The sequence below is a fragment of the Helicoverpa zea genome, chromosome 4, assembly GCF_022581195.2.
Source record: "Helicoverpa zea isolate HzStark_Cry1AcR chromosome 4, ilHelZeax1.1, whole genome shotgun sequence".
NCBI lineage: Eukaryota > Metazoa > Arthropoda > Insecta > Lepidoptera > Noctuidae > Helicoverpa > Helicoverpa zea.
Genome location: NC_061455.1, coordinates 5,109,040 through 5,125,620, shown reverse-complemented (window position 1 = coordinate 5,125,620; position 16,581 = coordinate 5,109,040). Strand labels below are relative to the sequence as shown.

Below are 16,581 nucleotides of genomic sequence, written 5' to 3'. Positions count from 1 at the left end.
AAAAAGCTGCAACTATGTGGGAATATTACGTTAACTTTAAAACAGGTAACATTTCTGTATTTAGTTCTGTAATAGTGCAAACCCTGTTGATTATTATTGATTTATTTGATAGCACAACATATACAGTAGTATACAAAACGTATTTGACAGTTATGACAGTTCTGCATTGGCCGGCCATTGATTGGTCTCTGGTGATTAGAGATTATTTATTTTGATTGTGGTGAGTGGAGTCGTTTGCTTGGATTGAGGTGATTCTGGAGCGTATAGCACTAATTGCAAAAATATAAAGTGTTGTTGTTTTTTCAGGTTAATTGAAATCCCAAGTAAAGAAGTCCGAAGCAAAATGTAAGTATACTGTACCAGTACTTGTAGCTATCCTTGAGATTATATATTTGTAATTAAATGGGATTTGAACGTGATTTCGTTTCGATTTGCTTTCCAATTTTGCAGTAACTTTGACTGTGATAGTTCCAGCTCTTTATTATCCATCGATCCCATTCAATAATAGGCACTTGAGTTGCTAAAGCACAACAAAAAGCTAGTTCATATCTATGTATACTTTTACCATCCGATCCGCCATTTGGACCAAACACAACGGAGTCCACTATTGCGTGAATCTAGGCGTTGTTTTTGAGTCAAAAAGGAACTAAAAACATTTTTCAACATACAGGTAGGCATTTAAAAACTATAAAATTCATAATGATAAATGAAAAATCTACAGAATACAGTTATAAAATTTTGTTTAACTGTTATTGTAGAATCTAGTTTAATTTGAATAAATATAATGATATCAGTATTGGCAGCAAGTGACAAACTTGTTTGAATTAATAGGTTATGCACAATTTTTTAAAACAACTACCTATAGACTGTTAAAGGATTGGTTAGTCGTCTTTGGTTCATTTAAATTGAAGTCAAACCTCCAAAAGCGAGCCTCCTAGTACCTAAAAAAAGGTGCACAATAGATTTTGTTGTCTGAAATTATTTAAAATTTGTATACAATTTATACACATAAGCAATATATTCACTTTCATACTAGTAATTTTTTTATTTCTGCAATTAAAAAGCGATTGCGGCTTGCAATTTTTTTTTCACTGGGCCTATCAAAACACTCAAAATTCTTACTGTATTTGTTGTCTACTTTGAAAAGACAGAGAAGAGAAAACTGTTGCCATTTCGATAATTCAATAAACTGGCAACACTGTAGTAGGGGAATTCTATAACTTTCATTTCACCACATATGTTTATTTTAGACTAGAACATTCTATCTAACAACATTCATTGGACATGTTACAAGACACTAGACATTAATATTGTTCATTTGATACCAGTGTGAAATAGTGCACTTGTGCAAATTCAGTAAATTTTATTGTGTTTTAGAGTTGTGAATTCAACCAGTATTGTTATACTCTTACAGATCTTGAGAAGTTTCGTTGGAATCTAAGCAGTTTCCAAAATGGTTAAACCATGTAAGTGTTTGTGTTTTGTTTATTAAATAGTGAAGTCGCCAATCTAGTTCAAGTTTTCTCAATAACATTTATTGTTGTATGATGTAATAGTTAATAACCTATTGCTATAACTATTTGTTCTTTTGTTCAGTAATATTATTTGTGATTACAGTTTTAAAGACTATTCCAATTTTGACAAAAGAGTGGTTTGAGCTTTGTGAAGTGTGCATATTTCTGTGTTTATGTATGTAGTGGTCTGATATTGATTTCTTAAACTAGGTCATTTAATGCAACAGGTATGTTCTAGATGAAGTAATGAAGTATGAGTCATTGCTTCATCCCAGGATCACAATAATGTTGTGCAACAGTGATGCAACAGTCAAATGTCCTTGACTTGGTTTTTTTTTAATCCCGGTATAGTCTGAACCCTTGTTTTATATTGTATAAAATGTAATTGTTAATCTGATCAGATTGATATGCTACTACTACCATATTAAACTATAACAAAGCCAAGCTTGTCACAGGCCATGCTCAGAAGGGTTTTGGACATTTTATATATTCCAAACTGGATGAGCATAAACATAAACCCCCTTACTTATAAAAATCTCTAATCACCTTCTTAGCAACATTTTAACTAATCACTACTTAAAGCCTTAAGTAGTGATTAAATGTTAGGTAAGACATGCTTAAGCAACGTTTATAAGTAAGAATTTTCTTAAACACCCCTTAAGAATTACTTATTATTTAATTCACGTTTATAAGTAAGGCTGTAATTGTATAGACAAGAAGACACATCTGTGTCAGAGCACACAATTTACTGTCCTGATTTTATATAATGAAGACATTAGCAAGGTTGAGCTTCACTAGTTAGGCTCAACTCATGGCTTCTTAAAGGGCGAAGTGACCTTCTGGACTTACAAGAACCTGTTACGCTTTCTCTTGTGTTGTTGAGTCTGGTTGTTTATGTTGTGAGAAAAGTATGAAAATCAAAGTTACTTATTGAATTTATTTTTGAACAAAACTTACCTACTTTTTTAAATAAAAAATATGCATTTACAGCGAAAAAGAAAGGGAAAAAGGATTCTGCAAAGGAGCAAACTCCTAGTAGTGTCCAAGAAGAAGAACCATCCACTTCAGAAGTACCACCACCACCAGCAGAGGGAGAAGATGACTCCAACCTTTCAGCTGCAGAACGTAAAAGGAAGGAGAGAAAAGAAAAGAAGGAAAAAGCTCGGCTGACTATGGAAGCGTCTAGAAAACCATCACGTTTGGATTCTACATCTGATACAACATCTGAAACAACCATGTCTAGAGCGGCATCTGAGGCTCCGTCCGAACCGTCGGTTGAGGTACCAGAAAAAGCTAAAACTGATGCTCCTCCCGAAGCGCCGGCTGAAGTTGCAAAGCCGGCTGCTGGAGAAGCCGCAGCTAAACCTGAACCTGAAGCTGAGGAAGAATCTGGTTTAGGCTTGCTCAGCGGTAAGAAAAGGAAGCCACGGAAGAAGAAAGGAGCTGCTGAAGGTCAGCAACCAGCTGCTCCTGCTGGCCCTGCTGCCCCTGCTGCACCTACTGTCTCTGCGGCACCGGCAGCCGCCGATCAAAGATCAGTGTCAGCGTCCAGCTCAAGTTCTCAACTAGTCTCACCTAGTGGCTCAGGGCCTACTCCTGTATTAGTACAAATGCCGGAGCCTCAGAAAACTGCGCAGCCAGGTCCTTGGGGCAGAGGTCGTGGTTGGTCTGCTGCAGCAGGTCCGTCTACTTCTACTGCTATGCTACCTCCGAGAACGTCACCTTTGACTCCGACAGCTGCGCCAATACCCACTCCGCAACCAGTTGTAGCCCAGCAAACCGCACAGCCGACACGGCCTCCGAAATCTCTAGAACCGGTATTATGTCGTTACAAGATACCAAACAAGATTCCTGGTGGTATGGTTCGGGCCAGGGCTATAAGAGTAATGGTCAATTATCTGGAAATGACGTTTAAAACACTTCAAATTGTAAGTTAACTCCTTAACTTTGCACATGTTTATAGTATTGTTTCTAGCTATATTAATTGGGTTATTACCTTTTTACAGTCGCGTTACGATGTTAGCTTCAGCCCGGACAGGCCAAAGAGGATGTTACCCGAAGTATTCCAGAAGGTGAAAGCGGAATTTTTCTCGAAAGACTTGATTGCATTCGATCAGATGAAGAACTGTTATTCTCTGCGTCCGCTCAAGAATGTTACTTCAACGGAACGTTTTAATACACGCGTTGGTATTTTTTTACCACATTTTTTTTTAGTTTTATGGGTAAATTAAATGTTTTTGTTTTAATTATATGTATTTTTCAGGTTGAAATAATAGACCAAAATGGAAGGCCTATGAATTTTGAAGTGTCAATGAAAGCTACTGGTGTTGTAGATTTGGGTAACATTCAACGGTAAGTTGGTCGTATTATATACACGTTGCACGATTTTTGCGGTAGTTCGAAAATTTTTTTGGTCAAAATGCTTAATTAAAATATGATGTTGTTACAGTTATATGACGAACAGAAGCTCATCCCTTTGTCACCCCACTGAAGAAATTCAATGCATTGACGTTATTCTACGCCAAGGTGCTCTGGAATCTTATGTGAAGGTATGTTCTTAAAACTGCCAATACATTATCGTAATATATGTTTTTAATTTGAATCGAATATTTAAATTAATTACATAATTTTTGTAGGCTGGTCGTCAATTCTTCAAGCGTCCATTGCGCCCTGTAGACTTGGGCAGTGGCTACGAAATGTGGACTGGATTGTTCCAATCTGCTATTTTTACTAACAAAGCTTTCATCAACATTGATGGTAAGTTTTTTTTTTACTAAGAATATCTTTCTAATACTGGTTCTCAAATCTAATCACAATTCGTCGTCTTTCGATTTTCGATTTCGATTTTCGATCTAATCACAATATTATGACTATTAAATCTTATTTCGCCATGTGCACAGTGGTTCTTACTGAAATCATTGTTATTATTTTTTACCGCAAACAAATTATATTACTACACACACACCTCCACATGTACCTAATGCTACATGGTTACTATTAGCCTTAAATCTGCGCATTTTATAGGTGGCATAATTATTGTTTTTATTCTAGTTGCCCACAAAGGCTTCCCTAAACACCAGAGTGTACTTGATGCACTCGTGAAAGATTTCGGGTTGGATCCCACTCGCAATGTCGACCATCAACGCGGGGGTGAACAATTTTCAAACTTCGTGAAAGGCCTAAAGGTAATTTAAAATACTGTTTAGAAATTATTATCATTTGTAATGAACGCGGAATGTGTGTGTGTTTTTAATCTCCTTTAGCTGGATATTTAACCCTTCTAATTTATAACAAAATTTTCACATCTCCATTGGGTGCCTCCTTACGCAAAACTTTGTAAAATTCGTACATATCGGCGTATGTGTCCACAACTGCTAACCCCGTTTGCAGCTAATACCTAGAATGTAGTTCTGTGCAGTGACTTCGGTGACGGCAAAAAGTTTACCGAGACTTGTATCAAAGAAAAAATATGGCAACACCAAAACTATCTTAAAATTCCAGGTGGTGGCAACACTGGTAGGTAATACGCCATCAGCGGGTCATCGGCGCGAGTTCGTATGCAACGGTATGGTGGGACCCCCGGACGAGCTGACTTTCACTATCACTGAACCTGATGGTCGCACACGGAAGACCACGGTCGGCGAATATTTTGCCAGGGATAAGAAATATAGGTGAGTTACTGAGTTCTTAATACATCATTTCCACGGAGGAAGATCCTCCTAGCCGATTACACTGGTCAACAGCATTTTTGGTGCAAAGGTGAAATATATCATTTCTTATAGATTATTTGATACGTAATCGAAGTCCAGAACATAAAGTTGCACTAGCACGTAGGGATTTAGAGTTATACCCCTCCTAAAGTACCAAAAACGCGTTTTTAACGATATTTGACAATTTTTTTGAAGGACAGCAAAATTGATTTTTAGTTTCTATCTATAGCATTATACAGTACTACTCTTCCTGATTGAAATTCATTTTTATTTACGAAAGCTAAGAGTTTAAATTTTCATTAAATATGTATACAGCTCCGATAGTTCGATCTTCCCTATATTTTATTTAGCCTGTTAGTATGAAAAAACTCCACTTTAGATATAAAATGGTATATATTGAGAAAGAAAACTTGCAAAAATATAAATTAAAATGGGGTTAATGCGGGGAAAGTAGTACTATATAATGCTTTAGTTAAAAATTACTAGAAAATTCTGCTGTCCCCAAAAAATTACATCAAATTTCATAAAAAATCGCGTTTTTGGCACTTTAGCAGGGGTATATCTCTAAATCCCGACGTGCTAGTGCTGCTTTATGTTCTGGACTTCGATTACGTATCAAGTATTCTACAAGAAATTGTATATTTCACCTTTGCACCAAAAAAATAATAATAATTTGTTGACCAGTGTTATCGGCCATGGCGGCTGTTCTCACATAAGGAAATTAGCCAACTGCACAGAACATGTTATAGTGCAAAAGCATTTGCGCAGACACAGGTGCACTCACTATTTCTTCACTCTCATAGCCCGATGGGACGGTAAACCGACATGACCGGAAAGAGATCAGGCGCAGGTCCGACATGTGCTCTCCGGGTGTACAAATCACCGGTCTAGCTTACGGGCTGCTTTGTGAAAGTCTCTATCCTCTCGTCTGTGGCGGCCATTTTGCGCGATTCGGCGCATCTGTGTCAGCACTTCGTGGGTGGTCCGCGCGATACCGGCGCGTGTATTTAAAATTTTGTAACGTTCTACGACCCCCGAACACCCGCGTTTTGGCGCTGCTAACATAGGAGATTTTCTGTTATGGCATCTCCGCTAGTCATTTTGTTCTCCATGATTAAATGAAGAAATTAATCGTTTAATTACTTAATTTGCACATAATTTTCAGGCTGAAGTTCCCTAAGCTGAACTGCTTGTGGGTTGGATCCAGGGACAGATGCATTTATTTCCCAATTGAACTGTTGCAAGTGGCTTATGGACAGGTATGTACTAATAAATAAATAAAAAACTATAAGTTATTCTTAAAAATAGTAAGTTCACTGCCTGGACTATGGGGAAACAGTGGAGGATCTATAATCATCGGCAGGGATATTGAGCCCTGACCTTCACCTGCGCAGAAGCGATTTATTGGTTTCTTGCCTTAAGTTTATTGCCTCTTCCGCCGAGAGCTCATTATCCGTGCCGATAACTATACCTACTTGTAGTACCTCACTTCACGCTGCTGTAATTTGAACTGTTTACAAATATAGCATTCTGATTCTAATTGCTTCTGAAAGTTTTAAGGAAACTCTGAACAAAAACTATTTGACGATAATGCAACGTCATGCTTTTAGTAATATTTATTTATATTATTGTTATTTATATTTATAGCCATTAACCAGGCAGCTGAATGAACAGCAAGTTGCTAAGATGGTGAAGGAAGCCGCGACTCCGCCTGATGAGCGACTACAGAAAATTACAGAAGTTATTTCCAATGTAAGTTGTGTAAAAAAATGCCTTTAATGTTGCTTTAGGGCCGATTTTTGAAGTACCAGATAACTTTAACCTGAAGAATATGTATGAAGTTTTGTTAGCTTTTGTATAGAAGATATGTCAAACCGCCATATTTATTCCTCAGATGGAAGAAGAAGCCCTGAATAGAGTAATATTATATTTTCTTTACAAAAAACTTTTAGTATGAATCAAAAACAAATAAGAATACATTATATGTAACCATTACGTAATATATAGACATGATTTTAAAATAAATGCTATGATAAAGAGATTTTAGAATCTTTTCAGACATTTAATTTAAAATGTCTGAAAAGATTCTTAAATCTCTTTACTATGATAAAGAGATTTTAGAATCTTTAGAAATCTTTTCAGACATTTGCTATAATTACGAAATTATTTATTATTCATCGCACAGATAACTCTAATCCGTTCAAAATAGTTCTTTCATATTCACAAAAAAAATATTTTTAGATGAAATACTCGCAAAACAAAGACTTCAAGCAGTTTGGCCTTGAGATATCGGATAAGTTTTACACCGTCAAAGCAAAGGTTTTGGAACCACCAACTTTGGAGATTGGCAATGGCAAAATAGTTCCTAGGTAAGAACAGTATTTTTATTTATTTTGTACTAGCTTCTGCCAGCGACTTCGTCCGCGTTAGATTCGGAGTTTGTGCAAAGAGATTTGTCTATAAAGTCGTCAATAATATTATTGTCGGTCAATAAGGTTGAAGATACGTGGTTTCGGTGTAGCTTCAACCATAACGGCTGCACACGCGACAAAAGCTTAAAAAATGGAGTAACTTCTCCCGTTTTCCCAACATTTCCCTTCACTGCTCTGCTCCTATTGATCGTAGCGTGATGAAAAGTATTCTATAACCTGCCCAGGAGTATGAAGAATAATTGTACCAAGTTTCGTCAAAATCCGTCAAGTAGTTTTTGTTTCCATAACGAACATACAGACAGACAGACAAAAATTTTACTGATTGCATTTTTGGCGTCAGTATCGATCACTAATCACCCCCTAATAGTTATTTTGGAAATAAATTCAATGTACAGAATTGACCTCTCTACAGATTTATTATAATTTATTTTGTATTAACAAAAAAAATGCCTTGCCTTTGAGCCACAAACTAAGCACAGCTTGTATCTTGTGGCTCTAAGATATTAAAAGTATGGAAGCCAGTTTCCGCCAGTAGTTCACACACTTCCCGTCGAATATACGCGCACCTGGTAATAAAATAGTTTTAGCCGTTCTCAATAAATGGGCTACCAATATCCTACCATTGAAAGACTTTTCAAATCGGTCCAGCTGTTCCTGATATTAAGCGCGTTCTAACAAACGAACGAACAAACGAAACGAACATACAAACGAACTCATCAAATTTGTTATTATAACTAAACTATATTAAACAATAATATTTATATGTAATTTTTCAGAAGAGGACAATGGCAGGCTAACCGCCTTTTGAAACCAGAACATTTGCAGTCATGGGGTCTCGTCGCTTTGGACACAGATCCAAGAAATAATTACGACGAAATGATTTCATTGGTAACGTTTGAATTAATTATATATTTTTTAATAACGTATACTCTACCTTTTAAAGTGGACCTTTTAATTAACACATTAGGTGTGATCTTATTAGTCGAGTTAATAATTTATCAATGTACTGTGCCATTTTTACATGTTATTGGCAGTTCTCGTAGCTTCCCCATTCTTAGTCCATTAGCATCGAATCACAATGGAAAGATGAGCGGAGATGCCATAATGCAGGTAGGTCAGGCGCCTACTTCTAGGTCAAATTCGTACGGTGGGCATGACCAAAACGATCAGTTAAGAGTGAATTAACGAGGCTTTCAGACATCTGTCAACGATTTTTGGTATTACAAAAAATGGTCGGGACCGAAGATCGCGAAAAAAGAAAAATTCCTTGTCCCCCGCACCCCCGCATTTTGCACGCTCTGGCATCTCTGCTAGTCATTTTGTTCTCCATGGTTCCAACTGTTATTCATACTTACATACATTCACAATGATACTCAGCTACATCCGGTTAGACTGGAAGCCGACGAAAACATAGTTGGGAAAAAGGCTCGGGAGATGGATGGTTCCAATTATTATTATCTGTTCCAAACTGTGTGATTATACTTCGGCCGTTCAGAGAATGCGTTCCTGACACCTATCAGTTAGTCACGACTAGTGATGGGCACAACATAACACTGAGTTCGTTACCGTTCCTTCAAAATGAACCGCCGCATTATTTTAAGATTATTTTCGTTTTAAATTGGCGGAATCATTTGTTTTATATTTTAGTTATTTAAGTGGAAACCAAAAAAAGGTAATATTCATATAATAAAATTGTTTTATTTATTCTTTGTTACAAGTACATTGAATTGAATGTGCGAACAGAATATTAATCAGACTCCGATTTGCTTGAGGAGGTGGTGTCTTCATCATCATCTTCGCCTACATGTATAATTATATTATTATCAATAACAGAATCAATCCTGATATCTCGGTCTAACAAAAGCCGGGTAATCAAATAAAAACAGATCGAAAACACTTGAAAAACGTGGTCTATGCGCACGAAACGACAACGGACGACTGTTTTAGCGTCACAAAATGGCGGCCCATAACGCCATTTGGGGTTACCATTTTTAATCTAAGTATAAAAATGCGGTTTGGTCATAGTTTTATTTTTATATTTCATAAAAGTTATAATTAAGTCTTATAGTCCATTATTTTCCAATTCTTAAAAAGAAAATCAAAACGTATTATTTTATATTATAACTGTATAAGAACAGATTACGATACTTGCCTGTTATATTTAGCACAGCACTACAAAATATAAACCGCTGACATAACCTTGTAATAGCGCAGTATAGATTTAGAAAAATATTGTTTACCAAGTTATTTGACACTCAGTTTGGCACAAAATTATAACATTCATTGATTATTGATATAATAATGTTGTTTTAATGCTCCTCAATTGTTAAAACGGTAAACAACCAGCAAAAATATTTTTATCGTAACTGCAACGCCATTGCAAAGTTACGTCGTCAGTTCAATCGCGATGTGTCAGGAACGCATTCTCTGAATGGCCGAACTATAAATATGTAAAATAATTTCAGATCATAAGCACGGGTAACCAGATGGGTATGAGTGTAGCTCGGCCTAAGATGGTGATGGTGAGCGCTAGAATGACGTCTCTTCATAATATTCTCATGAATGCGTACCGCGATGTCAAGTTCTTATTCATTATCGTGTCTTCGAGGGGCAGAGATGACTATCATAAGGTATTTGTGGATATTTTTTTCTTTTATGACAAAATATGCATGGTTCAAATGTTTCAATGATTCCATTAATATTTAATTTTTGAAGGTAATGTTTGGAATTAAATATCGATAGAAAGTCCATTAAAAAGAAAGAATACCATGAAAACGCTGCTTTAAACATAGGTAGCCGTCTGCGGGGTTAAGCGACAAACCATACATTCTGATATATTTTTATTCGATATATTAGCTTGGTTGACGATTCAGTTGCTTTAAAACAATCTTAATTTTCAGGTGAAGCAAATGGCGGAACGCGAAGTAGGAATTCTGACGCAGTGCGTAAAGGAAATGACAGCTAGGCGAATGAACCCGATGACAGCCAGAAACATTCTGCTCAAGGTAACATAATGCTTCTTTAAATATTATAATTATGTGAATGTGAAAGTGTGCTTACGCCTCAACGGCTGAACGAATTCTAACGTAACATGGCAGCGATATTGCTTATGTACAGAATAACGTATAAGCTACTTTTTATCTTGAGGTGTGAAGTTGCGTGAAACCGCAGGCGGAGATCAGTTATACATAGCATATTATTAAAACTAAGTTGTCTTCTGGCCTTCTTATTGGCCTAAACCTAAATTATAGGTATATATGAGAAAATGTCATAGTGTAGTTAATGTATGGTTTTTGAATAGGTGAACTCGAAGCTCATGGGTATAAACCAAGCTATTGATACGGTCACCATGCCCAAGTGTTTGAAGGATGGTGGAGTAATGATCGTCGGTGCTGATGTCACTCACCCCTCGCCGGATCAGGTATTTATAAGTTTCAGATATTTCATGTTCACATTATGTTTGGTATCTAGAAATGTCAGTTTGAGAGATTACCACTGTTGAGAAGGTACGCTATCGCCGAAAAATCGGTTATATGTATTTTGAAGAATAAAAAAAAACCGGGAAAAACTGCTAGAAATTACGATAAAATTGGCTCCAAAGCCCTGCTTTTTAACTCTTAAATTTTATACATGCATATATTTGAAAAAGAACTTGTTTTTTACTGAGTTTTTTTTTTCAGTCCAACATACCGAGTATTGCGGCGGTGACAGCCTCAATTGATCCAAAATGTTACATGTATAACATTGAGCTCAGCATTCAGACGCCTAAGGTAAGGTTTCTCTTCTTAGTCGTTTCCCTCACTGCTGAGGATCGTGACTCCTTCTGATCTTGCCCACTAGATGACTAAAGAGCTGGAGATGCCTATGAATGTTGCAATGCATCAAGCAACAGAACGCAATAAATGGCGACATCTAGTGGACAAGGTAAGGTTTAAGACCACAAATTATAATAATCATAATGGTACAGTATGTTAGGCTGACTGTATAAGATTCATTTCCTTTGAAGAATGATTTCTTAATCTCTAGCTATATATTTTTAGAAAATAAAGTCCTCCGCTGCTTTCAAAACTACTAAATTCATGCGTTTTTCATCAATGGGCAGTCGGATTTCATACATAGATTCATAAGGAACGACTTATACCCATGCAAACCTGGGTCATGTCGCTAGCTTTTAACAGAGAGGCCATAATAAACCTTTTCCAAAACTCGTTGACCGTGTGTCTGACAATCAATAGTTTTTTTTTTTATTGTGTCTCTGTCTATGGTCGATGTCAGTTAAAGGTTTAATTACAGAAAGAGATGATAGTGGAGTTCGAAGACATGATGTTCGATCATCTGAAGGTGTACAAGGAGCGCAACCACAACGCTCTGCCGAGGAAGATATTTGTGTTCCGCGACGGTGTCTCCGAAGGACAGTTCGCTCAGGTATTGTAAGACAAATCATTTATCTACTTAAGCCTTGATAAGAACTTATGAAAGTCTAAAAAGGTTGATATATTTTGGTCGGTGTTTGGCCCTTAGAACTTAGTAGTTTCGTCTCAAAGGACTGTTACCAACCTAAAGGATTTGAAACTTTTGTTATACGTAAATTTCTAAATAAAAACGGGTCTGAAACGCGCGAATTATATTATTTTATAGGTAATATGTTATCAACCCGAAGAACAGGTGACCAAAGAGTAGTAGTATAACTTCAAAAACTGAAACTTCTTCCAGTGTTTATTACACTAAAAATAAAAGGTTTAAAGAAGTATTTATTTTCTCGCATAGGTGATGAATAGTGAGCTCGCAGCCGTTCACAACGCTTACCAGCGCATGGCAGGCCAGTCCAGGAAGCCTGAAGTACTGTTCCTATTGGTGCAGAAGCGACATCACACGAGGTATGAATTTGCATGTTACTAGCGGTTTTCAGTTTTCTGTTAAAATGGTTAAGTTTTCCTATCTGTTTCATATCTGTAACCAATTTTTTTTTTGAAAATTACCCCAGATACTTATTTTGTAAGCAGCAAAAAGTAGCATACAGCGTTTCTGATAATTTTCAATATAATTTGTGTAACAATTGTAGGTTAATTAATTAATTGTAGGGGTTTTTCAATAAGTCTGTATACGTGTAATCGGAAAATATTCTATTAAAATATCATTTTTTCTTTGCTTGTCTTTAGATTGTTCAACGAAGGTGTAAACAAGCAACAGAACGTTGAACCAGGCACTGTTGTCGATACGGATATCGTTCACTCGTCTGAATTGGACTTTTATCTGGTATGTATTCATTTGTGTCAAATTAAAAATTATTTATTCATACTGCAAAACCACACCGTCTTACGTGTATTTGTCGGGAAGAAGAAATTGCGCAACAAACTCCCCAGAAAAGTAGTGTATAGGGGAAGACTTGATTAAATCAGAATGTTATTATTTATTATACATACTTTTTAGTAATCTTTTCGTCTCGGGACACAAAAAATCTGACTCTTGTACACGCGGCTACACTTGTACCTTGCACCCAGGGGAAAATCCGCTCTTTTGAAAGTGTTTTCGACCTTAAAATCTAGATCTGGTTGGCTAATTTCTAAAATGTACTTGTTTCTACTACACTTACTAATCTACTTGTTTATAGTCGTTTTTAATTATCTCATAATATTTTAAGTGGAATATATTTTTTGACGAATGGAGTCGAGTCACTAAATAAACGATAACAACTCAGTACCTACCCATATTTATCTCTGTCGTCAGTTGGCACTGTTGGCAGAGATGTATCATTTTGATACCCAGCGAAACTGTAGTATTTGTCTGTTTGAACCGACTTATTTATGTTTTTGTTTGCCAATTCCTACAGGTATCCCACCAGGCCATAAAAGGCACGGCCCGTCCGACCCGCTACCACGCGGTGTGCAACGACGGCAAGATCCCTGACGATGAAGTGGAGCAGCTGACGTACTACCTGTGCCACCTGTACTCGCGCTGCATGCGCTCCGTGTCCTACCCCACGCCCACTTACTACGCACATCTCGCCTGCCTGCGAGCTAGATCGCTTACACAGTAAGTATTATCTAATCAATGGGTGTAGTTGTCCGGGATGCCGCGGAAATCGCGAGTAGAAGTTAGTTGTTGTATAGTAATCAGCTGTAGCGGCGGCGGTGGGTTCTAGTGACTGAATAATAAACTATGTGCATATTATCATCTGCCTAGCCTTTTCCCAACTATGTTGGGGTCGGCTTCCAGTCTAACCGGTTGCAGCCGAGTGTTTTACAAGGAGCGACTGCCTATATGACCTCCTCAACCCAGTTACCCGGGCAACCCAATACCCTTGGTAAGGCTGGTTGTAAGACTTACTGGCTTCTGACTACCCGTAACCACTGCTAAAGATGTTTAGTGACAGCCGAGACCTACAGTTTGACATACCCTCTGATACCCTGAAAAAGCATCAGCAACGTCCTTTGTCGTGTTTTAGCGACTTAATGAAGTAAACAAAAAATCACCTTACATAATAGGCAATTTAATATTGGATACTTTTTATCTAATCATTGGGAGTAGTTTCCCCGAGACACACAGTGACCGAATAATAGACTGTATGTATGTAAAAATAAGGTAGCTCTACGTAGCAGTTACTAATAAATATGTTTTTTTTATTTCCAGTGGCGAGAAGTTTGACAACAAAGAGCTGGAACGCAAGCCGAAGCGTCTTCACGTGCTCGATAAGATGCTGCAATTCAGTCGCATGTTCTTTGTCTAATCATATTTATACTAGTAAATCATAATCACTTTTGTATTCATGTTATATTCGTCTTATCGCTGTATTTGCCGTTTGCAGGATCACCCGCGCTCCGTGGGTACTTCTAACCGTACCCGGATAAAATATAGCCTATGTCCACCGGGGATAATGTAGCTTTCTAGCAGTGAAAGAATTTTTCTATTCGGTCAAGTAGTTTCGGAGCCTATTCATAAACATCTTTCCAAATCTATCCTCTTTGTAATATTAGTGTAGATTAACGCACATCATTATTAAATCATTCATTCAATATCAGTGTCCATTTATATTAGTCGTAAATAATTAAATAGACCAAAAGAAAAACCTAAAAAATACAAAAAAATATAAATGTGTGAAATTGGATATTTTCTAACATTCTTTATACCTACTATCGAAGTGTTTCAAGTACTGCTTATAAAAAGTACTTTCTATTTTGTTTACCTATTTATAAAAATCGGAATTTCTATCTGCGTAATTTTAAGAAATGATTTTTTCCTATTTATTTTTAAAGGTGAGATTTTATTTTTAATGTAAGCATTATGCAGGGATTGTGTCAAATGATGTTAATGTTAGAATATTATTATTATCAATGAACTTTTAGAATATACATGCATTTAATCTCTGTTCGATGTCTTTAATAGAATATAATTCAATAATCAAATATAATTCAATGTCGTAATATCAAGATAGTAATAATTCTACAAATATAAGGGGGGCGTTACCACGACCTAAGTTTTAGACCGGATTGGACCACTGCTCACTAAATAGGTTTACCGCTAAAAAATTTCCCACAACCTCAAATTGATAAAGACAGTATATCTTTACTATTTACATACATAGTTATTTAGCAGTAAAATATTTGGGGAGTATTCTAAAGTTGTAAGAACATAGAGGTATAAAAATAGTGTGCAATCTCACTAGAAGTCCTTAAGAGGTTTAAAGAGATAGCATTTCTAGCTAGCGCTCTGTCTAACTCTTGGTTGAGGAGGGGAACAACCAATCACGAGTCAGCAAGAAAAAGATAGAGTGCTGGCTTAGAATGCTCCCTCGCTAACATTCTGATATGCACTTGGAGTTTCAATAGATTTGAGCATGACAATTCATTTAGAGATGCTGAAGTAGCTAGAATCGCCTAAGTTTCTAGCTTGAGAAAGGAGTATGATTGAGGTAACTTAAATGACTGTTATTGCTTGATGTGAATTTGAGAGACTGATATCGTAACGAAAAAGATTGTGATGTTGGTTGGTAACGGCTTCGTTATACAATTAATTTAGCTAACAATTATATGTGTAGCAGTAGCATAAAATATGTTGTGTACGTTGTTTTAACTTCAGGCTCATTATTTTGTGGTGGTATTCCAGTATTCCTATGATAAACTAGAACCCAGTCATGGTTGATCTTACAAAGAAAGCCGTCGTCGAAATAGTTTGCCTGCAAAAAAATAATAAAAAATCAAAAAATGGATCTATAACAGGGTGAGTTGTGGTATCTTATAAAGTCCACAACCGCTGTTTTCTTAAAGTACTTTACTGTCTGTAACTTCAATTAAATTATCCAGTAGTCAATAAATACTTTAAGGGTCTGTTTTGTTTTTATTTTGCAATTTCCCTTTCCTGTCTAATTATCAAATCTTTATATTAGTTAGACGTTACACAATACAAAATTCAAAGAGGACAGTCAACTCTTTAAAAGGTATGTCTTGTATTCTTTTTCTCGGCATAAGACTGATGCCGATTCTCAACTGGATGTACGGGGATGTGTTCGAGTGAACCAGATCTACTATGAGTCCTAGAACTGGAAGACCTTTTTGAGCAAAATAGTACCTGGAGGTAGGTATGCATATTAGTATTGGACTTGACAGCCAGGTCTGTAGTTCTGCGTTGGGGTATTATAGGAAATAATCCGTATGCGTTAGGTTAACTTTTCAGCCTGTCTCAAATACTTCTCGAAAATAGAAGTAGACTTACCAAGTTTCCAGCTATCAAAAGAATCTCCGTCTTCCTGGAATATCTACCTACTTACTAAGCAATTAATAAAAAAAACTAATCGCCACTAATGGTCAGCTACGACACAGTTCTCAGACTTACGTAATATTATAAAGCAAAACATTCGTACAACGGTTTCCGGCGGTTCTGTCCTATTTAGTTCGGCCTCAGCACCGCCTCGACATAGAGTGCATGTTA

The 16,581-nt window shown here is 36.7% G+C and overlaps 1 protein-coding gene across 3 annotated transcripts; it reads left to right on the top strand.

The window, feature by feature from the left end:
• The first annotated feature begins 26 nt into the window (after window positions 1–26).
• LOC124629623 (protein argonaute-2-like) lies at window positions 27–15,980 on the top strand. 3 transcript variants are annotated; one of them, XM_047163116.1, is made up of 23 exons: window positions 27–45; window positions 307–345; window positions 1,415–1,466; window positions 2,505–3,442; window positions 3,521–3,697; window positions 3,778–3,866; window positions 3,964–4,063; window positions 4,151–4,271; window positions 4,566–4,699; window positions 5,016–5,185; window positions 6,390–6,483; window positions 6,872–6,976; window positions 7,466–7,593; window positions 8,433–8,544; window positions 10,122–10,286; window positions 10,557–10,661; window positions 10,958–11,077; window positions 11,337–11,426; window positions 11,950–12,081; window positions 12,424–12,533; window positions 12,816–12,912; window positions 13,487–13,689; window positions 14,287–15,980. In XM_047163116.1, the coding sequence occupies exons 3-23, from the start codon at window positions 1,454–1,456 to the stop codon at window positions 14,381–14,383; spliced, it is 3,300 nt and encodes a 1,099-aa protein (XP_047019072.1). In that variant the 5' UTR covers window positions 27–45; window positions 307–345; window positions 1,415–1,453; the 3' UTR covers window positions 14,384–15,980. The 3 variants fall into 3 exon arrangements, with proteins under 3 accessions (XP_047019072.1, XP_047019071.1, XP_047019070.1); XM_047163115.1 differs by lacking the exon at window positions 27–45 and adding an exon at window positions 123–220; XM_047163114.1 differs by lacking the exons at window positions 27–45; window positions 307–345 and having other exon boundaries at window positions 1,217–1,466.
• Window positions 15,981–16,581: the final 601 nt, after the last annotated feature.

Excerpts from the sequence above, each read along its gene's own strand:
- LOC124629623 (XM_047163116.1), top strand. Across the intron at positions 4,272-4,565 it reads AGCTTTCATCAACATTGATG|TTGCCCACAAAGGCTTCCCT; the intron begins GTAAGTTTTTTT and ends TTTTTATTCTAG. Across the intron at positions 12,534-12,815 it reads CAGAAGCGACATCACACGAG|ATTGTTCAACGAAGGTGTAA; the intron begins GTATGAATTTGC and ends GCTTGTCTTTAG.